The sequence below is a fragment of the Nelumbo nucifera genome, chromosome 6 (genome assembly GCF_055504915.1).
Source record: "Nelumbo nucifera cultivar China Antique chromosome 6, China Antique-T2T, whole genome shotgun sequence".
Taxonomy (NCBI): Eukaryota; Viridiplantae; Streptophyta; class Magnoliopsida; order Proteales; family Nelumbonaceae; genus Nelumbo; species Nelumbo nucifera.
Genome location: NC_142654.1, coordinates 38,793,138 through 38,818,897, shown reverse-complemented (window position 1 = coordinate 38,818,897; position 25,760 = coordinate 38,793,138). Strand labels below are relative to the sequence as shown.

General features: G+C 39.7%; 1 protein-coding gene across 10 annotated transcripts in view; it reads left to right on the top strand.

Annotated features, from left to right (window-relative positions):
* Positions 1-25,760, top strand: part of LOC104586388 (acyl-CoA hydrolase 2) — a 133,580-nt gene that overhangs the window by 26,253 nt on the left and 81,567 nt on the right. For all 10 annotated transcript variants that reach the window (XR_016077272.1, XR_016077273.1, XR_016077271.1 and 7 more), the window contains exons 9-11: positions 16,755-16,867; positions 22,281-22,343; positions 22,903-22,958. Coding sequence is in view for 7 of the 10 variants with exons in the window: in XM_088889472.1 (XP_088745598.1) it covers positions 16,755-16,867; positions 22,281-22,343; positions 22,903-22,958 (232 nt within the window). In the remaining 3 variants the exon portion in view is untranslated. The remainder of the gene's footprint in view (positions 1-16,754; positions 16,868-22,280; positions 22,344-22,902; positions 22,959-25,760) is intronic.

Genomic DNA, 25,760 nt, shown 5'->3' with positions numbered 1-25,760 from the left:
ACTGAGTGTTCGACAAAAGGTCTCTTAAGGACTGTGGCCCTGTTTTCTTCTCTTTGGGACAACGGCTGTTGAGAACCTGAAATACCTTGTGATTGGAGGTTTGTTGGGTGTCCTTTAAAGGGTGAAACAGTAAAGAAAAAAAAACTACCACCGAACTGGACTATCACAGTTATCAAGTCTGAACTGATTCTGTGAGCTAGTTGTTGTTGCCTATTCAGCTCAAACCAAACTCATCAAGACCCCAGTACCTTGAGAAACCTATTAAAATCCTAATTGGAGCCTTTACATGATGGATTTCCCAAGCCTTGAAAACAAGAATGCTGCTGAATATGGATAGATTTTGGGAACCCCAACTGATTCTATGCTGGCTGTAACTACAGTTAAGCTTGATGGGACCAACTACTTGGCTTGGTCACAATCAGTGAAAATTCACATTTGTAGCAAAGGAAAATGGGGTTTTATTTCTGGGAGCAAGAAAGCTCCTCCAGAGGATGATCCATCTTATGAGAGATGGGTACAAGAAAACTACATAGTGATTGGGTGGCTTGTGAACTCAATACAGCCACAGATTAGTCCGCATTATCTGTGGATGAACTCGGCTAAAGAAATCTGGGATAGTGTTGCAGAAACTTACTCCCAGAAGTTGAATGTTGCCAGAGCTTACAAATTGAGAAGTGATGTGAAGAATCTAAGACAGGGGGAGAAGTCACTTGCAGCATACTTCTCAACCCTAAAATCTATATGGCAAGAGATTGATTTGATAGAGGCCGTGACATGGGATACCCCTAAGGATGCTGAAACATATAGGAAATTGGTTGAAAGGAATAGGGTCTTTGAGTTCTTGACAGGGCTGAATTCTGAATATGACATTACAAAGCAAAACATCTGTCCAAGGAAGATGTTTCATTGTCTCAAGCATATACTTTGGTCAGCAGTGAAGAAAGTAGGAGGCAAGTGCAAGTTCAAGGGGTCAGTATCAATGATCATTTTGCAAATTTGGGAATCAAACCCAAAGGGGTTACAGGAGCTCCCAGTGGCACAGGAAAGAAGGAGGTGGTGTGTGAATATTGCAAGAAGCCGAAACACACTAAGGACAAGTGCTGGAAATTGCATCCCAGTCTTGTTCCTATCCGATTCCAAAAGAAGAATGACAGTAGAAAGACAGGAAGTGCACATACAGCCACAAGTACAGATACAGAGTTTGAGTCTGCAAGTGCCCATTTGGCAGCCATGAAAGCTGAATATGAGAAGTTTGGAAGGATGATCAGCCAGCTTGAAGGTGTAACTTCATCATCCAACCCTTCTGGAAGTCCAGCCACCACTGCATTTGCTCACTTAGGTATAAGGGCTTTCTGCTAACCATGCATCTACCTCAGGTAATCCCAAGACCCCTTGGATCATTGACTCAGGTGCTTCTGATCACATGACCAACCTTTCCACTTTGTTTGTGTCATATGATTTGCTTCCTGGTCGTGACAAAATCACCTTAGCTGATGGTTCTCTTGCCCTATTTCTGGCAAGGGAACTGTCAAGCCTACAGACTCTTTACTCTTATCTTCCACTCTTCATGTACCTAAGTTAAATACCAACTTGTTATCTGTAAGTAGCTTGACCAAGTCATTGAATTGTTGTGTAACATTTTTCCCTTCTCACTGTGTGTTTCAGGACCTGAAGTCTTGGAAGGTGATTGGGAGTGGCCATGAAGCGAATGGAATATACTTGCTCGACACCCCTGGCCAATGCTTTGATCATCCCAAGAATGTTGCTTTTGGTTCTACTTCTTCAGAGTCTGTCAGTCAAATTATGTTGAGTCATTGTCGGTTGGGTCATTTACCTTTTTCTGCTTCAAGTCATTTGCTTCCCAAACTGTTTAAGGGAGTCAGTGTGTCCAGTCTCAATTGTGAGTCATGTCAGATGTCAAAGCATTGTAGAAAAAATTACCCTGTGAGCAATAAAAGATCATCTTTTCTTTTTCATATTGTACACTCTGATGTGTGGGGGCGTTACCACTTATCCTCTATGGGGGGCTACAAATACTTTATCCTGTTTATTGATGACTTTTCTAGATTCACTTGGATATACTTAATGAAATCTCGAGACGAAGTCCCGAGACTTGTGAGGCAATTTCATGAGCTTGTTTTAACTCAATTTGGTACCAGAATTAAGGTTTTCAGATCTGACAATGCAAAAGAGTATTTTGAGAAGAGCTTATCCTTGTATCTCTCTGACATGGGGGTTATTCACCAAAGCTCCTGTGTTAGAACCCCTGAACAAAATGGAGTTGCTGAGAGGAAAAATAGACATATTGTTGAAGTTGCAAGGAGTCTTTTATTTGCCTCACATGCTCCCACAAGATTTTGGGGTGATGCTGTACTTACTGCTACCTATCTCATAAACCGTATGCCATCCAGGGTTTTAGGGTTTAAATCCCCCTTCAGTCTTCTTCATCCAGATAAGGATCTCTTCCCAATTCCTCTTCGTGTGTTTGGTTGTACTTGTTATGTTCACATTCCAAGTGTGCAGAGACACAAGTTTGAACCAAAAGCCCACAAATGCATCTTCCTTGGTTATTCCCCCACACAAAAGGGTTATTGTTGTTTTGATCCAAAGACTGGCACCAGACATGTCTCTATGGATGTTACCTTTGATGAACTTTCTCATTTTTATGGTTCCTCTCAGGAAGGACATTGTCAACAGGGGGAGAGTCTGTCACAAGTTTTTGCTCTTCCTCTTCCTGTCCCAGTTCAGTCTCTTGACAAATCTGTATCCTCCTAAAATGAATCAAAGGAGGATCAGCCACTTCATTCTTCTTGTCCTAGTGCTCCTATCTCTTTACCTCCTCGTCCTACCCATAATCCCATAGTGTATCAAAGGCAGAGATCCAGGAATGAGCAAGTGGTTTCCCTTACAACAGATGAGGCTCATACCCTCCCAATCACAGATGAGATAACAGGTATTGCTTCAGCTCCCTTGGAATCCTCCTTCCCAGATCTTGATGTTCCCATTGCTGTTAGGAAAGGAAAGCAGAAGTGTACTGCACACTGCATTTCCAAACACCTTTCTTACGACTTACTTTCCCCTTCATATTGTGCCTACTTCTCTTCAGTTGCTTCTAACCCCATTCCTAGGTCTGTATCAGAAGCTCTTGGGGTTCCAGAATGGAGAGATGCCATGCAGGCTGAAATGGATGCTCTACATGAAAATGGTACTTGGGAGGTGGTGGATTTGCCTGAAGGGAAGGATCCAGTTGGATGCAAGTGGGTTTTTACCATTAAATACAGGGCAGATGGGACTATTGAGAGGTACAAGGCCAGACTTGTTGCAAAGGGCTACACACAGACATATGGGATTGACTATCTGGAGACTTTTGCCCCTGTTGTTAAGATGACATCTGTGAGGGTTTTTTTATCTCTGGCAGCTCACTTTGATTGGCCTCTCTATCAGTTAGATGTAAAGAATGCATTTCTGAATGGTGACTTACATGAGGAGGTCTACATGTGTCTTCCTCCAGGAATGTATGGGAAAGATATGCAAGGAAAGGTATGTAAACTGAAGAAATCTCTTTATGCCCTCAAACAATCTCCTAGAGCCTGGTTTGAGAGATTTAGAGCTGCACTTGTTAAATTCGGCTATGTTCAGACACAGTCAGATCATACTCTTTTTGTGAAGAAAAGTGGGTCTCTAGTAGTGTATCTCATTGTGTATGTTGATGACATTATAGTGACTGGTGATGATGCCTTAGGCATTCTGGGCCTTAAGTCTTTCCTCCATACAGAATTTGAGATTAAGGATCTGGGGGAGTTGAGATATTTCCTTGGCATAGAAGTTGCCAGATCCAGGGATGGGATTCTTATTTCCCAGAGGAAATATGTCCTTGATTTGTTGTCTGAAACTGGAAAATTGGGTGCAAGACCAGCTGCAACTCCTATTGATGAGTCACAAACTTTTAGCTTCGGATGGAACTTTGTTGGAAGACAAAGGGGTCTTTCAGAGACTTCTTGGGAAGCTTTTGTACCTGTGCATGACTAGGCCAGATATTGCGTATGCTGTTAGTTGCATTAGCCAGTTCATACATGCTCCTAGAGATACCCATATGGCAGCAGCAGAACGGATTTTATGCTATCTGAAAGGCTCTCCAGGAAAAAGGAATTCTATTTGCCAAACATGGTCATCTGAAACTTGAAGCCTATACTGATGCTGATTGGGCTGGAAATATTGATGATAGAAGATCTATTTCAGGGTATTGCAGTCTGGTGGCTGGTAATGTTGTCTCTTGGAGGAGTAAGAAACAAACAGTTGTGGCTCGATCCTCCGCAGAAGTAGAATATAGAGCCATGGCACATGGAGTCTCGGAATTGTTGTGGCTAAGGTCCTTAATGGAAGAACTTGGGGTAGATCATGACAAACCCATGATGTTGTACTGTGATAATCAGGCTGCCATCAACATTGTTCACAACCCGGTACAACATGATAGAACCAAACATATTGAGGTTGATAGACACTTTATTCGTGAAAGAGTCTCCTCCGGTGAAGTGTGTCTTCCATTCATTACTTCTGAAGGACAATTGGCAGATTTTCTCACCAAGGGCATTTCCAAGGCAAGGCTTCAACATGACACTGGCAAGCTGGGCATGATTAACATCTATGCTCAGCTTGAGGGGGAGTGTAGAGAAGATGGGCCGAATGGCCCATAGACTGTCATTTCATGTTATGTTATGTTTCTCTCTGTTGTGGGCCTTATTCTGGGCCCATACTCTGTAATATTCTGTTTTTTTGTATTTTCCTACTCACTCAAGGGCCTCTCTGTAATTTGTCAAAGATTAACTTATTAATAAGATGTTTAGAGTGTTAGAGAGGGGTTATGTTCGAACCTCTTACTCTCTTACACTCATTGCCGCCAGCTCTCTCTTCTCTTCCTCTCTTGTTTGTTCATTTTCTGGTTTGCATCTAATCTCAAACAGTTCCATACATCAAGTGGGCTGTTTTTCAACTGATCTATATGGGAGAGCAATCCTCTAGATGGATTTTGTTTCTCCTGCCTCGAGTTCTTTTGCATATACTTCAGGTAATGGTAATCTTGCCACAACCTTTCATGTGTCTTCCCATTCATCTGATTCCCTTTGGATAATTGACTCTGGAGCCTCAAACCATATGACGGTTAAGTCAAATTGTTTCCAATCCTATCAACTTTTATCTGATAGGACAAAGTGAGATTAGCTGATGGTTCTTTTTCCACCATAGCTGGTCAAGGAACCATAACCCTTCCTTTGGACTTTTCTAATGTATTACATGTTCCGAAATTACCTATAAATTTGTTTTCTATCAGTAGCATTACAAATTCTTTAAACTGTTCAGTGATTTTTTTCCTTTCTTCTCGTGTTCTACAGGATTTGGACTTAGGGAAGATGATTGGTAGAGGTCGTATGGTGGATGGCCTCTACATGCTGGAGAACAAAGCTAGTCTTGCGGTCATTGAGTCTACGAGTCAGTCTAGTATGAGTCAAGTTTACTTATGGTATAGTCGTTTGGGTCATTTATCGTTTGAGTCGTTAAAGGTCTTACTTCCAGATTTATTTAAATCAGTGTTAGTGTCTGAGTTCAAATGTCAAACTTGCTAGTTGAGCAAACATTGTAGAAATCATTTTTCTTTAAGAAATAGCAAATTCAATTTTCCTTTCCATATTGTTTATTTTGATGTTTGGGGCCCTGTTACTTTACCATTTGAACGTGGCTATAAATCTTTCATTACTTTTATTGATGACTATTCCAGATATACATGGGTGTACCCCATGCGGTCCAGGGATGAAGTACCAAAGATTGTGAAAGATTTCCAACACATGATATTCACCCAATTTCAGACAGAGATCCAAATTTTACAATCTGACAATGCCAAAGAATACTTCCATAGTGATCTTACAGAGTTCTTTGCTTCGTGTGGGTTTATCAATCGTAGCTCTTGTGCCAAAACTCCTCAACAAAATGGTGTTGCAGAAAGAAAAAACCGCCATCTACTTGAAGTGGCTTGTGGGTTACTCATCCATATGAGTGTTCCAAAACGGTTTTGGTTGGATGTTGTGTTATGTGGTACCTATCCCATCAACCGTAGGCCATCTCGGGTGTTAGGGTACAAGGCCCCTCATCAGCTCCTATTCCCCAATTCTCCCCTTTTATCTATTCCCATTCGTGTGTTTGGTTATTGTTGTTTTGTTCAAAACTTGTCTCCTACTTGTGGTAAACTTGACCCTTGTGCTCTTCCTTGTGTATTCTTGGGCTGTCATTCTTCTTAAAAGGGTTACCGTTGTTTTGATCCCGTCTCTCGGAAATACTATGTTTCTATGGATGTGTCTTTCTTTGAGGGTGATCCCTTCTTCCTGGTTTCTCCTCAAGGGCAGAATAGGGTGGAGGAGAAACAATTTCAAGTACTACCTCCCCTACCTGACCCTCCTCTGTTCCATGTCTTTCGTCGTCGCTACAAGGGCTAGTCGAGTTTAAAAGCTGTGGAGCAACTTGAAACTATACCACCAACATCATCAGATTCACCAGGGACAGATCACATTCCACCAGGTACTATTATTCCCATTGACATTCCTGATCCTATTGCTATTGATTCTTCTTCTGCCAATGACCTTGATATCCCTATTGCACAAAGGAAGGGAGTTAGGTCCTGTACCACCAGACATCCTATCTCCCACTTTATCTCATATGAGAACATCTCATCCTCCTTTCGTGCTTTTCTCTCTTCCATTGACAGTATCCCTATCCTTAAAAATATGGCAAAAGCTCTTTCAATACCTGAATGGACAGATGCAATGAAAGAAGAGATGGATGCTTTACATAAAAATGATACATGGGAATAAGTGGATCTCCCTGTGGGAAAGGAACCGGTAGTGTGCAAATGGGTTTTTACAGTAAAGCACAGGGCTGATGGTACAATAGAAAGGTATAAAGCTCGGTTGGTGGCGAAAGGGTTTACTCAGGTGTATGGAGTAGACTATGTAGAGACATTTGCTCCGGTTGCTAAAATGAATTCTATTAGAGTTCTTTTTTCTCTTGTTGCTAACCTTGATTGGGATCTCCACCAATTAGATATTAAAAATGCATTCTTGAATGGTGATCTTGAAGAAGAAGTGTACATGGTGCAACCTCCTGGTTTCTATGCCCAAGACCAAGAAAAAAAGGTGTGCAGTTTAAAGAAGTCCCTGTATGGACTAAAACAATCATCGAGAGCTTGGTTCAGCAAGTTTCACCTAGCTGTTCAATAGATTGGTTATAAACAATGTCAAATTGATCATACACTATTTGTGAAAAAAGGAGAAGGAAAAATTGCAGCCTTGATAGTGTATGTTGATGACATAGTGGTCACAGGCGACTGGAATTGGAAATTCAGATACTAAAGGAGTTCCTAGCCACTCAATTTGTGGTGAAGGATCTAGGTCCCTTGAAGTATTTTCTTGGAATTGAAGTGGCCGGTTCGAAAAAGGGGATCTTCATTTCTCAAAGAAAATATACCCTAGATTTATTACAGGATATAGGAAAACTTGGAGTCAAGCCTACTGACTCCCCCATTGATCCAAACCATAGATTAGGTGATTGTCAAGGTGAGGATGTGAAACAATTCCAAAGACTTGTGGGCAGACTATTATATTTGTCTATGACACGTGTTTGCTGGAACACAACTGCCAAAGGAGAAGAGAAGAAGAAGAGAGTTTTGAGAATGGCGGCAAAAAATCTCTCAGCCGACCCTACTCTATCGTAAATAAGTGTATTACATAATGTTACATGAGTTGACTAGACTGCCCCTGATTAGTGATGGGACACCTAGACAAATAGAACACTAAATAAGATTAGGCCCAATAACAAATGACTTAAGACCCAACAAAGATAAACATACATATTAAGACAGCCGAACCAACACTCCCCCTCAAGCTAAGCATGGATGTCAATCATGTTTAGCTTGCCAAGTAAGTCCAAGAATTTTACTGAAGCTAGCCCTTTTGTTATAACATTTGCGATCTGCATCTCAGAGGGAGTATAAGGAATGCAGAGTTCTCCTGAGACTATTTTTTCTTTGACAAAGTGTCGGTCAATCTCAATATGCTTCGTTCTATCATGTTGCACTGGGTTATTTGCAATGTTGATGGCAGCCTTGTTGTCACAGTACAACTTGAGAGGGCACTCGATCTTTATTCCAAGTTCACCAAGAAGGATCTTAAGCCACAGAAGTTCAGCAACACCATGAGCCATAGCTCGATATTCAGCCTCTGCACTTGATCTAGCAACCACATTTTGTTTTTTACTCCTCCATGTAAATAGATTTCCTCCAACAAAGGTACAGTACCCGGAGGTGGACTTCCTGTCCCCAACAGAACCAGCCCAATCTGCATCAGTATATGCTTCAACTTCAATTTTGTTGTGTTTTCTGAACAGAATTCCTTTTCCCAGGCAAGTCTTCAAATACCTGAGAATCCTTTCCACAGCTCTCATGTGAGGGATTTTAGGAGAGTGCATGAACTGACTAACTACATGTACAACGTAAGCAATATCTGGGCGAGTGAGAGACAGATAAATCAACTTCCCCACCAGCTTTTGCTATCTCTCTTTATCAAGGTAGTCCTCTCCTACCGATTCCTATAGACCATGGTTCTGCTCTATTGGAGTATCTGCTGGCCTACACCCCATCATACCTTTCTCTTCTAGAAGTTCAAGGACATATTTCCGTTGACATATATAGATGCCCTCTTTTGACCTAGCCACTTCAATCCCAAGGAAGTATCTCAGCTGACCCAGGTCTTTGATCTCAAATTCAGCAGCCAAGAACTCTTTATAGTCTTTTTATCTCTTCCTGATCATCCCCTGTAATTACCATATCATCCACATAGACAATAAGTGCTGTAAGTTTGCCATTTTTCTTCCTTATGAACAAGGTATGATCTACCCCACTTTGAGTGTAACCCCCTTTCTTCATGGCCCCGCAAAGCTTCTCAAACCAAGCTCGAGGAGACTGCTTAAGACCATATAATGCTTTTCTCAGTCTACACACCTTCCTGCCAAACTCATAACCCGGTGGAGGATCCATGAATACCTCTTCATGTAGGTCGCCATTTAAGAAAGCATTCTTCACATCCAACTGATGCAACTCCCATGAGAAGTTTGCAGCTAATGACAATATAACTCGGATTGTGTTGAGTTTCGCTACTGGAGCAAAGGTTTCTTTGTAGTCAATCCCTTCTTTTTGAGTAAACCCTTTTGCTACAAGTCTGGCCTTGTACCTTTCAATGGACCCGTCCTCCCTATGCTTTACAGTGAACACCCACTTGCATCCAACAATGCTTTTCCCTTCCGGTAGATCCACTAATTCCCAAGTCCTTGCTTTCATTAAGGCTTTCATTTCTTCGTTCATAGCCTCTTTCCATCTTGGGTCAGACATTGCCTCTGAATACCTAGTAGGGACATGCACAGAAGAAAGAGTAGACACAAAGGAACAATAACGAGGAGACAAATGTGAGTAAGACACAAAATCAGCAATGGGGTGCCGGATAGTATAAGAACGGGTAGGCTTACGAAGGGCAATAGGGAGATCCAAATCAGAGGGAAGAGTGATGAGATTACCTGGAGTTGCTAAGGCAGGTTGATCCGAGTCCAATTGGTTGCTGTCATGAGTTTGAGGGCCCTTTTTCCTTCTGTTGTAGGTGATTCTTATATCTGTTTGTTGCCTACTGGAGTCTTCAGTAACATCTGCAACATCACGAGTGGTAGCTGGTACAATGGGAGACTCACTAGATTCACCCGGGATACTACAACTAGGAGGATCAGGAGGAGAAGATGGAAGGTCCGAGGCAGAAAGAGGCACAAAAAAGGAGGGAACAAAATAATCCTCTTCCATCCCGCTAGTCTCCCCCTGAAGAGGATTATGGGAAGAGTGAAAATAGGATTGAGACTCAAAAAACACCACATCCTTTGTGACATTTTTTCTTGGTGACTGGATCATAACACTTGTAACCCTTCTGTGTAGGAGAGTACCCCAAAAAGATTCCTTTAGTAGCCTTAGGATCTAGTTTGGTCTTCTTTGGATCCTTTACATGTATAAAACATACACAACCAAAGACCCTCGGTGGAAGAGAAAAGTCTAGGAGATGAGGACAAAGGACAGAGAAAGGAGTTTTCATACCCAATACCTTGGATGGCATTCGATTTATCAGATATGATGCAGTAAGGACTGCTTGAGACTAGTAGTGTTTGGGAACCTTGTGCTGAAATAGTAAGGCTCGAGCAGTCTCCAATAGGTGTCTATTCTTGCGCTCAGCAACCTCATTCTGTTGGGGGGTACTAGCACAAGATGACTGATGTATCACTCCAGCATCCTCCATAAACAGGTTCAAGGATCTTTCAAAGTATTCAGCAGCATCGTCTGACCTGAATTGCTTAATTTTCTTGGCAAATTGTGTTTCAATCATTTTGTAAAATGCCATGGTTACCCGTGGCACTTCATCGCATCCTTTCAACAAGTAGATCCATGTGCATCGAGAGTAGTGATCAATAAAACTAATAAAATACCGAAAGCCATCAACAGAAACAAGGGGTGAAGGGCCCAAAACATTAGAGTGGACTAAATCAAAGGGAGCTTGAATTTCATTACTAGAAATTGGATAAACAATTCTACATTGTTGTGACAGCTGACATATTTCACAAACTAAATTTTGACTTGAAACACCCCTGAATAATTCCGGAAACAACACTTCTAATGATGAAAAAGGTAAATGACCTAGCCTAGCATGCCACGAATGTAACCTAGCTATTGACTTCACATTGGACTGACTACTAGTAGCAGATGTTTGTAAGGCCGAACTGATGTCTGCATCAAGGTAGTAGAGACCTCCATACTCATGACCGTTCCCAATTGTTCTCTTCGTCAATCTGTCCTGGAAGACACAATGAGTAGGAAAAAAAGTTATGCCACAATTCAAATTCTTGGTAAGCTTTGAAACAGATAAGAGATTTGAAGAAAGATTGGGAACATGCGTAATAGATTTGAGTGAGAGGTCCTTGCTTAGGTCAACCACCCCTTTCCCAGAGATGGTAGAGAGAGAACCATCAACAACCCTCATCTTATCTTGGCCAGACAATAAATGATAGGAAGAAAATAGAGAAGACATATGTGTCATATGGTCAGTTGCACCGGAATCAATAATCCAAGAAGCAGGATCAATAGAACTAGTTGCACTAAAAGCAGAGACAATACCTGATCTAGCAAGGGAGGTGGAGGCAAGAGAATTGTTCCTTAGACGGGCTAGAGCCCAGATAAGTACCTCTACCTCATCAGCAGTGAAACCCAAGGACCCGGGTCCGGAGGAATTAGCAATCTGTCCCATGGGAGAAGAAGTAACTGTGGATGAGTGTTTTGAGCTATCATCACTGTGACTAGCAACCAGATTCCCACTTGCAGCTTGACCCTTCTGATGCTTCTTATCTTTCCTCAAAGCAGCAGGTTTCAGATGCGGATAGAGAACCCAACAAGTCTCTTTCACATGCATTTCTCCTCCACAGTGGGTGCACTTCAGATGCCTCTTGTCCGAGTACTTATTCCCGTTTTGATTTGTAGAAATTAGGGCCGAATGTTCAACAGGCTGTTCAGCTGGCTTACTTTGAGTATCAACTTGCATCTCTTTTCTTCTAACCTCTTCATTCCTCACGAGGTAATAAACATGATGTAATTCTAGCATTTCATCCCTTCCCAGAATTTGGGACCTTATGTTCTCATATATCGGATCTAAACCAGCCAAAAATTTAAATGCTCTGCCCTCTTCAATTTGTTTGTCATGCCTTTCCTTGTCTTTGGCATTCTCCCAATCAAGAATAAGGTGATGATCTAGCTCTTCCCAAAGTCTTTCTAAGGTAGCAAAATATGTTGCAACAGTCATATCCCCTTGCCTCAAGGCAGCAATGTCTTGATTCAGTCTATAAATTCTGTCATTGTTTTTTTTTCTGCCCATAAGCTTTAGACACTTTCTCCCAGATCTTGGCAGCAGTGGAGAAATGTTGAACAGTCCTAGCTACTCTTGGAGTCATTGAAGCAAGTAGCCAGGACATAACAGTAGCATTCTCCTTACGCCTAACTGCATATTCCACACTACCCACTTCAGGTTCCTTCTTCAGCCCGTCCAAATAACCAGTGAGTTCTCGGGATGTGATGAAGAGCATGGCTGAAACAGACCATTCTCTGAAGTTGTACTCATCCAACAACACATTAGTGATCTGCAGGCTGTGCAGATTTTGATTCTCCAGATTAGGAGACCTCCCACCAGTCCTAACATCTCTAGAAGACACTTCCCCGGATATAGAAGACATCTTCTCCTACTTGCAAAGATAAAAAACGTAAACACAATATACAGAAAGCTGTTTCAGACTTACGGAAACTGTTGCACTGCAAACTCAGTCCTGAGAAATCCGTAACAGAGCTGAAACCAAGAGTACCACACGGCTGCACTGTGCTGACTTCTTCTGTGTTTTAGCCTCTGCTGTCGCAAATTGTAATCACCCCTACGACCAGCTCTAGGACTGCCGATATCAGTCCTCCCACCTAGATCTGTTCCACACAGATTTCTCTTAGCCGAATGGCTACAATCTGTTGTAATGAGTCTAGTAGGGCATCAGCTTTTGGGACAAACTCCCCTTGGGCCCTACAACCAAGGGAAACCCTAGATGTAGGTCCTGCTGTGTTCTACGACCAACCTTAGGGTCCCTTTGCAGCAACTAAGATAGAAAAGAAAAAAGAAAGAGAGTTAGATAAGAGTAGAAGAGGAGCGGCGGTTGTAACCAGGTGATAGATTAGGGCTCTGGTACCATGTTTGCTGGAACACAGCTGCCGAAGGAGAAGAGAAGAAGAAGAAGAAGAGAAAGTTTTGAGAATGGCGGAAAAAAATCTCTCAGCTGACCCTACTCTATTATAAATAAGTGTATTACATAATGTTACATGAGTTGACTAGACTGCCCCTGGTTAGTGATGGGACACTTAGACAAATAGAACACTAAATAAGATTAGGCCCAATAACTAAGGCCCAATAACAAATGACTTAAGACCCAACAAAGATAAACATACATATTAAGACAGTCGAACCAACAACACGGCCAGACATTGCTTATGCTATGGGTGTTCTTAGCCAATTCATGCATGCTCCTAAGACTACACACTTAGAGGTAGCCAATAGAATTCTCAGGTACCTGAAGAAGTTCCTAGGGGCTGGTTTACTTTTCAAAAAGAAAGGTCACTTGAAAGTTGAGCTGCATACAGATGCTGATTGGGTTGGATCAGTTGATGATAGAAAGTCTACTAGTGGGTATTGCACCTTTGTGGGAGGAAACCTAGTCACATGGAAAAGCAAGAAACAAATGTCGTGGTAAGGTCTAGTGCTGAAGCTGAATATAGAGCAATGTCCCATGGAGTGGCTGAAGTTATGTGGATAAAGAGCTTGTTGAATGAGTTGGGATTCCCTGTTGATGGCCCTATATCCTTGTATTGTGATAACAAAGCTGCTATCAACATTACTGCCAACCCAGTGCTCCATGATAGAACTAAACAAATTGAGGTTGACAAGCATTTTATTAGGGAGAAAATTATAAATGGGGGAAGTGTGCACTCCATATGTCAGTTCCACAGATCAACTTGCAGACATCTTTACCAAGGGATTATATCATTTGCGGCACAATGATTTATGTGACAAGTTGGGCATGATTGATATCTATGTCCCAACTTGAGGGGGAGTGTTGGAATCAGTTAACCACCTCTCTTAAGCTTTTTATTTGTGTTTTTCTGTTCTTTAGTGCCGTAGGGTCACTCTTATAATTTCTTTTCTTTTTATTATTAGTTGGGTCGCCCTAATATATAAGCTAATAGCTGGCGCCGCCAACTACAAGTTCGAATCCAGTTTTTGTCTCTCTTCTCTCTTCCTCTCCTCTACTCCTTCTCTGATATCTCTAGCTTGAAAATAAAAGGCAAATATCCGTTGTTGGGAGACAAGAGACTTGTAGGCTTTTGCATCCTCATTACATTTCCAATCCACACTCTGATAATGATCCAACTTCCAAATCAATGTCAAATCTGAGTAATAATTACACCGAGAGACTCCTCTCCCCCTGCTTACAAGTGGACGATTCAGCTTGCAATCGGTATATCATTGCATAGTGCCTCTGCTTTATTTTTTGATAAATATGGTGCCTCTACTTTGAATACGTAGATTTGGCTTATTCCCAAATTTCGTAAGTTGTATCAGCCCACATGAAGTTTTCACCCGTGGCAGCATAGAAACTAAAAGCCACAACATCACTATACTATTCTCTTGGTCCCATTTATCATGTTCAGCACTTCCAGACTTTGGGTCCTTTATCTTATCACTGATATAACCTATCTTTCCCCTTGCTGTAATATAAAGCTTAATTCTCTTAGACCACTCGAGGTAGTTAAGTCCCATCTAAGGGAATATCAGCCATAGGGAAATTCATATCCAACCCCCCACTCAGTCCGTGTTGATTTGAGGAAACACCAGAAATTGTAGTATCTTCAGAGGATATGATAAATTTCACTGTCCAGCTAAAAACACAGTTGATGGGGGCACACAAGAACCACTTTTAACACAGGCCAGCACTAAGGAAAAACAAGGACTGCAGTCCACACGAACCACCCTCCAATCTGAACACAAGCATCACTACTAAGCCAAATATAGCAGCAATGTGAAGCACCTCCAGCACCAAACAAAGTTGTTTTCAAGTCTAAACAGATCTGACAAGCACAGTCCAGCCCCACTCTAGGCCACTTGATCACCATGATCCCAAAAGAAAAAAAAAAGTGCTGCTGAACCCCCTCACAGCATTCAGCCACCTCAGTCTTAGAGATTTTTCTTGGCACATGACCAAGGGGAAGAGAGAAACAGAGGAGAACGTCTCCCTAGACCCATCACAGATGAGTTTCTTGAATCCCAATATGGAGAAAAACAGAAAGAAAGGAAGAACACTTGATCTATCTGTCCTCAGGCCCAATACTTGTGCTCTGATACCATCTTATCAGCAGAGAATGAAGAGAAAGGAAGGAGGAAGAAGAAGAAGAAGAAGAAGAAGAAGGAGAGAGAGAGAGAGAGAGAGAGAGAGGCTGATAGTGCCATCCACTCTATTTATAACAGGGCGACTGAATAAAATTTAAGGTACAATGACAAAAAAGCCCCTGTGGTCTAATTAATAAGAATTGTCAACAGCAACACTTCATAACAAAACAACCATCGCAAAATTCATCCATTTACTTGCTTCTCTCCCCACTCCACTTATCTCTCTCTCTCTCTCTCTTCTGCTACTCAACTAGTTGTTTAAAAGTAGTTTTTGATTATTTTTGAAGTTAAGTGAAGCCTATATCTTAAATATCATGTTACTGTTCACATATTGGTAATTTGTAATTTAATCACTGCCAGCTATAGAGTTGGTGGGCTTGGGCTCAGATGGAATAAGATGTCCAAACTAGCAAAGGATCTAGCCTCTTCGGTGTGATGCATAAGAGACTACTGATCTCCCCCCTCCCATTGCTTGTCCAGTCAATAATCACCTTAGAGTCCCCCTCTAACTTATCTTTTCCTTCAAAACCAAGAGACAGGTCATTATCAGCCCCTTGAGAAGTAACAGTAGCTTCATATTGAAGGTCCTCCACCATGGACTCTTAAAACACTCATTACTCCTGACCTCATTAGGTTTCCTCCAAGTACAAATTTTATTAAAATAGAGAAAGAGTTTTGAGTTACCACATTCATCTCTTCATGTTAAATGAATGCACCAAAAGGGGAAAAAATAAATAATGGAAATCCATCATACATCATCGTTGAGAATATTGTGATTAGGAAAAAAAATAGACCTAAAAGATCTCTTAACATCTTCATGTTCATGATGACTCAACATCCAATCCACAATAATATTTCCAATATCAGTATATAGTCTCTTGCAGACCCCACTTCTTCCCATTTAAAATTTTGTTTTTGATTCTCTCTCCATATAACCTGGCAGACTGAAGAGGAACAATGCTCCAGAAAATATTTGCTTTCTTACTACATGCAAAAGATGGTCTGGAGAAAATATTTCATAAGGATGTACCAGCCTGAACATTTGTTTTTAAGCAACAAGAGAAGGAATCCCAAATGTACTTGGTAAACTTGCAAGAAGAAAAAATCTTGTGTCTTCTTCAACCTTGTTGCACATATGGCAAATACTGGTCATCCTTCTAAGTAGTAGCAACTATTCATTATCACTTTTCATCTTCCATGACATTTTTATACCAGCTGGTAACATTACCACCTTGGGAAAAATAAAACTGGGGAGCATTCAATAAGGGCCATTGGGTTGTCTGACAGGAGTTTGGGCTGCACCACTTAAACAGATAACTTGTATAGATTTCCAGCATGAGATGTACACTCATTTATTTCTTTTGAAGGAGCACTTCATGCTTTTATCTACTTGACAAGAAATGAGATTATGACAATTTTAGTGCCAGAGCCCATGCATCCATATGTTTAAAGTTACATTCAAATTTCCCTTTTCTACCATAGTTTAGTACTCAACATTCAGTCACACATCCTGTGTTTTCAGCTGGGAATGTTTTTGTTTCTTTAGTGTTACAATTTGTTCTAATTTGCCTAAATTTACTACAGTTTCCAAGGTAAAATATCTTGTCTGTTGGGCTGCATAACATCTGTATTGTTATTTAGTATATGAAATGTACTCTGCAGTGCCAATTATATATCAGGTTCATCGTTTACGCGATGGGAATAGCTTTGCCACCAGGCGAGTTGATGCGACACAACGAGGAAGTGTCATATTCACTTTGCTTGCTTCATTCCAAGTAATGCACTTCATCAATGTTTTTCACTTCCATATTGGTTCTGCCAACATGTTTGGAGACCTTTTTTGTGAGTCAAGGAATGTGCTATTTGTATAACGTATTTTACTTTTGTTTGTTTTGATGTCCTTGAGGAAAGTATACTAGTTCAACTGGATTTCTTTAATTTCTTTCCTCTATATTTCCCTTTATGCATTTTGCCACCTATAACTTATTTTGGACCTAACTTTTCTATTATGATTTATATCTCCAGAACCATACATGATTTTTGTCTGTTATTTGAAAGTGGGAATTTTGGGTAGAGTTGTTAGGAATTGGGGTATGCCTTAGTGTTTGTTGGGGGTGGGGTTGGGACTTTGACTGAAATATTACTTACATGGACATGGACAGATGAATCAGAATGTGACACATGTCCTGGAGTCTGATTCGGCAAGGTGAAAAAGCAAGGACTCACAGATGCATTTATATAAAAGGATAAACTATTAAAGTAGTCCATATTTTGTTGAATTTTAACATTATAAACCTATAGAAAATGTTTAAATAATTATCTTTTGTTAATAACATTTTATATAGGGAAAATAATATTCATTGTATACATGAGCTGTTCATTTATGTTGAATAAGCAAGGAGAAAATTTTCACATAAAAGTGTCCTTCAAGAATCCATGGAGTGTTGGAATTCAACACGTTTTCCAACACAGGCTCTTCATCCATTTAGGGGAGTCCATGCAACACCATATTAAAGTGGTTAGAAGATCAACTGAGATGAAGGGAGGGAGAATAGTGTGACAGTGCAATGAGAAGGTTTACTGATTTCATTTCAAATAAAGGATTTTTGTCTCTGATAACCCTTGAGCTTTGCAAAAAAAGTCACTTTAGACCCTAAAGAATTAAACGGGCCATTTTTGCCCTCAAACTCTGATAGAAAGACCACTTTAAGATAAAAAACAAATGATGTTAGAGATGTTGTCGATGGATCCGTCAGACAATGAATAAAATAATAAAAGCTTGCTTATGTGGCACTGCTCAAGTTTGAAAAGGCTATTTTAGACCCTAAAGTTTGAAAAGGCCACTTTAGATGTTAAAAAATCTGAGTTAAAAAATAAATTTTATTAACCTTGAAGTAAATTACTTCAAGGATTTTATCAAATTAGAGTCATTAAATTAACTATAATTAATTTAACAGTAAATAATTAACAACAATTAAGAGTAAATTAGACTTAAACACTAACTTAGTTAGTGTAACTAATAATAAGTACAATCACTTAATTTACTTAATTAACTTAGTAACTCAAATTGCTTAATTAAACTAATTTTCTTACTTTATTTACTTATCTTAATTTACTTAATTAACAGTACCTTGATTTACTTTTTACCTTAATTAGCTTTTTTTTAAAGAATAAAGGGAAGTTTTCGTTAAAAAGAAAACAGAGTACAGAAGAAAGGTGATAAGATATCACTGGAGAGAGGGACATAACCAGTGAAACCAAACTATAGACCTCACGATCCCCTCAACAAAACAAAATTACATCAAGACTCAATAAACAGAAAGACACAACATACTGGACTAAAACAAAGACAAAAGAACCCCAAAAGCTCCATATCCTTGAGAACCCCCGACCTGACCCTTCACCAGAGACGCACCACTACTTGCACAAAACATCACGTCTATCTTCTTCCACGAACACATCCTCCTGGCTTGTATCATACCTGACTTCTTGAGACACCGCACCAACATCCTCAGCATAATCAGCAGTAGAGCAAACCACCATGGGAACTTTAATAGTTTGAGAGCTGAAGCAAGAATCGCCATCAGTGGGAGAAGAATGGCGAACAATGAAATCCTCACCTGTTCTTCTGACAATCCTCTTCTTACCACTCCTGTCATACTCGGCAATCACCCAAATACATCTTTCTGGCGAGTCAGTTCCTTTATTACCTTAGACGAACATCCTCTTCCCAATGTCCCATACCTTAAACCTAGAAGCCTTCTTTTGTCTTCTTTGCCCTTCCTAGACCGAATGGCCTACATATCATTATTATCAACTTTCATGACCTGGGCCCAAGTCGAGTCTTCATTGAGCCCAGCAGTCTTAAACTCCTCTTTAAAATCCACCGACTTCTCATTAAGGCTGTCCATGTGTTCCACCTCCCCTTTCTCCACATTATCTTTGCAGCCCACTAAAACAATCTAACCCTCCCTTTCGGTTAAGTTATCCAACTTCAGCTGGGCCCTACACACTCCCCGGCTCTTTGAATTCTTATGAGTTCCAGTTTCATTATGACCCATCGAGCCTTCCCCATTGTTTTTCCCTAAAATACGAAAAATACCTTCACCTTCTTCCTCTGTTCTTCCTACCACTGCCTGTCCATTTGGCTTCTCACTGTCATTGTCAGAACACTGAGCTCTCTTGCAGCTGAACTCCCTCCACTCTTCGAAGCTATCCTCCCACCTTAAGGGATAGGTCCCTTCAATGTCAAGTCTTAATTCATACCTCTCCCCAACAAAGCAGAAAGATAACAATGTTTGGCACTGCCTGGATCTCTACAACTTCCACCAGAATTCGCACAACATTCAAATTCCTCCATGAAATTGTTTTTGCTTCCACACATAAATCTTCCACAAGCATCCCACACAGCTTTGAACGTAGGAAAACTCGAAGCATGTAAAGGAATACCGAAAATTATAATCCAGACCAAGCTTGACAAACCCACATCTCTGATAGCACCAACCAGGGGAAACCACCTCCCGATTCTAAGTTCCAAAGATCGCACCTCCTTTGTCTCTTGCTCCAGAATAAGCTTCACCTCCACCACACTATCAAATGCAAAGAGGAAGAATCCAGCATTTAGTTTCCTTACTTGCAGAGACTTTCTTGGGCGCCATACAGCAACAGCCCACTCCCTAACCTCTTCCGTGTCTGGATCAGAATTAACAAATCGACCAACCAAGCTCCTCCCCCACACCCTATGATTAACATGAGCCTCATTTGTCGGGTTCGCAAGCACCTCCCTCATCCTAAGCTACTAAGTTGCACAGCCTAGAGCAAAGTTCAGGGGTTGTCAGAGCCAAAAATCCTTTCAAAAAATGGTCTTATTGATCCTCCATTAAGTGATAAAAATTTTGCCTGGTCCAGTGGTGAGTCTCCAACAATTCTTACAAGATTGAACATGTTTTTATCTCCTAGAAACTGGGAGGAAGGGCAGCAGTATCTTATTCAAGTAGCTTTGATTTGTTTTTTACTGAGACAATATCCAAAATCTGGCAGCTATTAAAAGTGAAACATGAAAACAAGAAAAAAGATCTTCTGGACAGGATCTTCCCAGAAGACATTCCCTTAAAGAAACACTCCTCTTCACTTCTTAAGGTTTGAATCTCCCCCAGTAAAACCTTTCCCTATTTACCCCTGATCTGGGTAGACTGTCAGAAATCAACTGGAAGCAGCAATTTGCTTGCTGAAGTTTGAGGTGGGGAAAAGGATCTGGGGTCTTTTCCTAAAGCCCAAACAGAAGATACTTAGAAGAGAGAAGAAGAGAAGATGGGACGGGAGCATGATTCAGGGGAAGAGAAGTCTGAAAAAGAGAAGGAAGGTGAGGGTGAAATTGTTGATAAAGTCAGAAAGATAGAAGAGAATGTGGAGTTGGAAAGGATACTGGAAAAAAAGTCCAAGTAAGCAAGTTCTCAGGGTTATATGTTTTAGGAGGGGAAGATTTTGTGAGAAAAATATTCTGCAATTTGGAAAAGAGATATCCTTTGGTTGAATAAAGGTCTAAAGGGAGGCCTGAATGGTGAAAGTTATTATGGTTGTTGATTTGGAATTCTTAAGGGGGGATGATGGGTTATGAATTGTTCTGGTCTGCGGTAGTGCTATTCTGTTTTGCTGATGTGGGTTTTGGTTCTCAAAATCTTGTTGGTGATTTCTTATAACTTTTTTGTATCTTATTCTTTTTGTAATAAAACTTTTTTCGTTTTATTTATTACCAAAAAAATCTGTCTAGATTGTCAGCCAACTCATTTTGCTCATCTCCTGATCCAAGTGAATGAGATATTCAGCGAGGAAACAAGAAACTTAGCTTCTCTGGTAAGGTGACTCATCTGCCAAGGACCCTCTTCCTCTCCATTAATCCACCCAATATCAACTTCAGAATCATCTTCTATATCCAATCTCTGACATTCGAGCAAATGCATGAGTTAGTCTTTGTAGCAGTGTTAGCACTATCTTCTTAGATTGCAATACCAAACCCAACTGGTTGTGAAAAAACATATTTTACTGAAGCTCTACCTATCCCTGAATTACTGGATTACCAAGGGAGCTGCCATTGACTTTGTTACATCTTGAGCTGGAAGAAAAGATTTCAACTAGTTATCTCAAATAAACTAGGTACTATCATACTTGTAGTAGTACTAGGGCTATAGAACGTTTCTTCTGTAACAAATATACACAGAGGCACCTGTATATACAACTTTACCCTTGGAATTACAGCACTATAGCTGAAATTACAAAATTCCACTGCAAGTAAAAATAAGGAGAAAAACATTAAGCTAGGTACTATCATACTTATAGTAGTAATAGGGCTATAGAATGTTTCTCCTGTAACAAATATACACAGATGTACCTGTATATACAAACTTTACCCTTGGAGTTACAGCACTATAGCTGAAATTACAAAATTTCACTGCAAGTAAAAGTAAGAGAAAAACATTAACTTCTGTAATTAAATTTCTGAAACTATTGTGAAACTTCAAATAGACCATAACTTGGACCTATGGACATTTGCCAACAGTCAGGCCCTACAGACAAAAGATAAATTAACCAAAATTTTCTTGCTTCTCTTAAATTAAGAAAAAGGTTAAAGAAATTAGGAGAATATGGTACTTATAACCCATGCCCTAACATCCCAAAGGTGTGTAAAGGGGACTTCTTATGATCCTCATCTAATTACCTCTCAGTTATAAAAAATTCAGTTATTTACAATAGTATAAGAATAATATAAAGATAGCTTTGCTTTTATAGCTTAAAAGAGCATATCAGTGTATACGCAGGTGGAGAAATCTTGGGCCATGATTTGGTGAAATGGTAAAATCATGGGTTGGCAAGTGTGAGAGTGCAGCTTTGAGTCTGAGAGCAGCCAGTTTTTGCAAAAGAAAAAAAGAAAAAAATAATGCTGAAAGTTAGGACCATATTTAATCTATCCCTCCCAAGACCCCAGATAGGTGGGACCAAGATTGGGTAATGGCCATTTTTTATTAGGTAAAGAATGTAGTCCTTATTCAGGATAGTTTATGCATGCCAATGCTAGCTTCAAATGTATATGGGCAAAAAGGAAACTAATTTTGATGGGAATAAACTTGACATATTTTTACATATGCAAGCCAGAATCTGACATACTTGCATCTTGCAAAATTTATATTGCAGAAGGAAGAAAAAGGGTTTGAACACCAGGAAGTTGCAATGCCATTGGTGCCTGATCCAGATATGGTAACTATAATTTGATTTTCATTTAATCAATAAAAAAAAGAGTTTATTGTGAAGTAAAGATACAAGAAAAGTGAGAGTACAGCCACAAGAGCTATGTACTTAAAGCAAACATATACAAAATTGTCCAAATTAACCAATGTACACATCTGGCACAACAAAGTTCTTTTAGCTGACACATCTGGCACAAGAAAGTTCACTTTAGCTGATTTTGGAACTTCCGAGAAAAGAGATTTAAGCAAGGATCAAGGATTAGATTACTTAGATGAATTGCCTTGTTCTAGTCACCTTCAACTTAGGATCCACTGAGACTGCTAAAACATTCCAGATCATTAAATAACTCAAGAAAAAAAAAAAAACAAAAGCTTAAGAGCCTAGTCATGGTTTAGCTGCTGAAACCTGTTGTCTAATACCTACCATCATAAAGAAAAAAGAAAAAGAAAAAGAAAAAGCCAGGTTTAATTTCCAAAAAAAACGATACTGAAACTAAAATTTGATCATTTTATTTAAAGAGTTCTATCAGTTATCTGCTTTGATATTTGAATTCAATGATTGTCTGCAGCTACTATCAATGGAAGAGTTACGGGAGAGACGTCTTACTGATCCTCGCCTTCCAAGGTATGGTTCAGTTTATTTTGGTTATTTCAACTTGGAGCCTATTTCTACCTCTTTGTCCAATATTTCCATGAGTTTTATTTGAGTGACCATTATGGACATACTGTCTATTTTTTGTGTACTTTGCTCTAATATTGTCTAGGCTCCTTTTATTTGGTTCTGCAGAGGCTCTAATGATGATCTATCGCACTAGGGTGTTGCAAAGTTGCAAAGTTGCAAGTTGCAAATTTGCAACATTATGTAATTCTTGTGTCAATAAAAGGAACTACTTTATGGTGATTAGAAACCTTTCTAGCTGTAAGTTTCCGTAGTCTAGATTCTCTAAATTCTACTTTGTTGGTTAAAAAGACTACTAGAAATCAAGAAGCAAAAAAAGATAGTACAAGAAAATTTTAAATCCTTGAAAACATTGAAGGATGAAACCCAAGGGACCAAACAATCAGCCAATTACTCAAACAATAAAACAAGAAACTGAAGATACCCAAATGGATCTAAACCAACAGATCCAGACCCCAATTTAACTACTCTCTACACCTTTCCTAACCAGCTATCAACCACTAAGTTGGTATCATTGTAACCAATGTAACAATATTATTTTGGTTTTTCTGATCAGTAATCAGTAAATTAAGTCATTAACTTTAGAAGAAAACATTACAATATATTTCTGATACAAAGGAAAATTAAAGATAACTTTTCGAAGTTTAGAGCCCCTTTCATAGATCTGCCCAAAAAAGTTGATCCCTGTACACCCTTTGTTTTGCCAAAATATCTGCCATCCATTTTCTATTCTCTTTACTGATGAACCCAAGAAAAGAGGAAAAGAAGGAAAAAAGATAGAAATGTGAATGTATTCTGTATTTGTATGTTTTTTTTTTTTGCAGTAGGATCCCAAATTGTTGTTTTTTAGTATCTTTATTGACAGTTTGGGTACAGGGGTATTTTTGTCATTTTAATAATTTAGATACCGTTCGGGGGCAGTTGAGTGCATATCTATTGTGTTTTGGTCTCTTGGGTCCTTTTTGTAACAAAAGTTATCTTTTGGGGTTTGTTTGAAGTTAGTTTTGTTCTTAAGGTTGTGTTTGGTTGCAGTACAATTTTATGTGCATTAGTACAAATGCATGGGAGTGCAAATGAAAAGAATGAAAATTCTGGTTAAGTTTTGTTTTGGGTTTTACTTTATTCTATTTCAGGTCTTATTTTACTTGGTTTTTAATGCAATCAAACAAAATAAGGGAAATTTTGAAATAAAAATAAATCATAATTTGCACCAAAAACATTTGCGCTACCATGGTATTGCATCAGTGCAAATAAATTTGCATTGCAACCAAACACAGCATAAGGAGTTGTTTGTGAAAGGGAAACATTCTAGGGGCTTATGTGTAAATATTTTAATCGGCTTCTCTAGCAATCCATCGAGTCTTATAAAAGAGAAGGGGGTTGTTTCTGTAGGGGTCTTTGGTTATTTTTCTCTTGTTTTAGTTGTAGATCAGCCCCAACTAGGGTTTTCAAGTATTGGGAATTTGGGTTTTGGGGAGTCAACCCATTTTGACTCCTTCCAATCCCTCTATCGCTGTGTGCCCACGTGAGAGGCCAGCTTGATGCCATTATTACTACAGCTGAACTATTCCAGGAGGAGTTCTACTTCAAAAATCAGAATCAATTTTGAAATCCTTAAAAATCGAATTTGTTTTGTTGTGTTTAGCTTGGTATTTTTTGTGCTTATTGCTATACACTTGGAGTGCTGCATATAATTTGTTTTTCTGTCCACATCAAGTGGTAATAGAGCAAGTTCTTTCCATGGGATTGCTTCAAAGTGCATCTCCTTGTTGTGTTTTTCTATATTACTATGGCTGCACGGGGTGGACGTGGTAGGCATGGTAGAAGATCACAACCTGTCACTATAGAGGCTTTCCAAGAGGCTATAACAGGTTTTCCAACTTGTAGCTCAAAATGCTGCTAGGGATGGTGACGTAGCAAGTGAAGCTTGTAATAGCAAAAATGTGTGGGATAGCCTTGGATTTTCGGAAAAGTTACCAAAGAGACGGAGAAAAGAAGGGAAAAGAAAGGTTAGTTCTTGGGGAAGAATTAAAGAGAAGCTATAATCACAACTCTTACCACCAGATTATGACCAAACTCTTTACCAAAACGTGCAAAATTTAAGACAACGGAAGAGAATGTAAAGGAGTACACAATAGAGTTTAATAGATTAACTCTTCGAAGTAATATGACAGAAACTGAACAACAAAAAGGTAGTAAATATATCAATTACTTGAGGTTGCCAATACAAGATCAAGCCAGCCTACATTGCTTGTCTAAGGTAAAGGATGCATATTAGTTAGCTCTGAAGGTTGAAGCTCATCTGAGTCTGTCCAAGGTACATACATCTTCATTAGCAGGTTGAAGTGTTGGGGCTAGTAGGGGTTGTGTGATTAACCATATGACCTACAGTCCAAGAGACCTCAAATGCAACAAAGAGCAATCAAGGGCAGCCTACTATTAGATGTTCCAGGGTGGAGTTAGGACATTGTTCCAATGTATGTCTTAAGAGAAGGATTTAAGGGCAAATACATTTGGTTGATGAAATCATTGATGAACAACAAGATGATATACGGCATGTTGAGGATGGACAAGTGGCTGAACCTACTAAAGCTAATGCTTTAGAGGAAAAAAACTTGGATGGGGACTTTAGGGGTGAACCGGTGAAGCTCTAGTGATATGACCCTCCATGGTTGCACTTTAAGAACCACTACCTGGGGACTGGTTGAGAAAGAATATCTTTAGAACACGTATAGCTAGTAGGAAGTT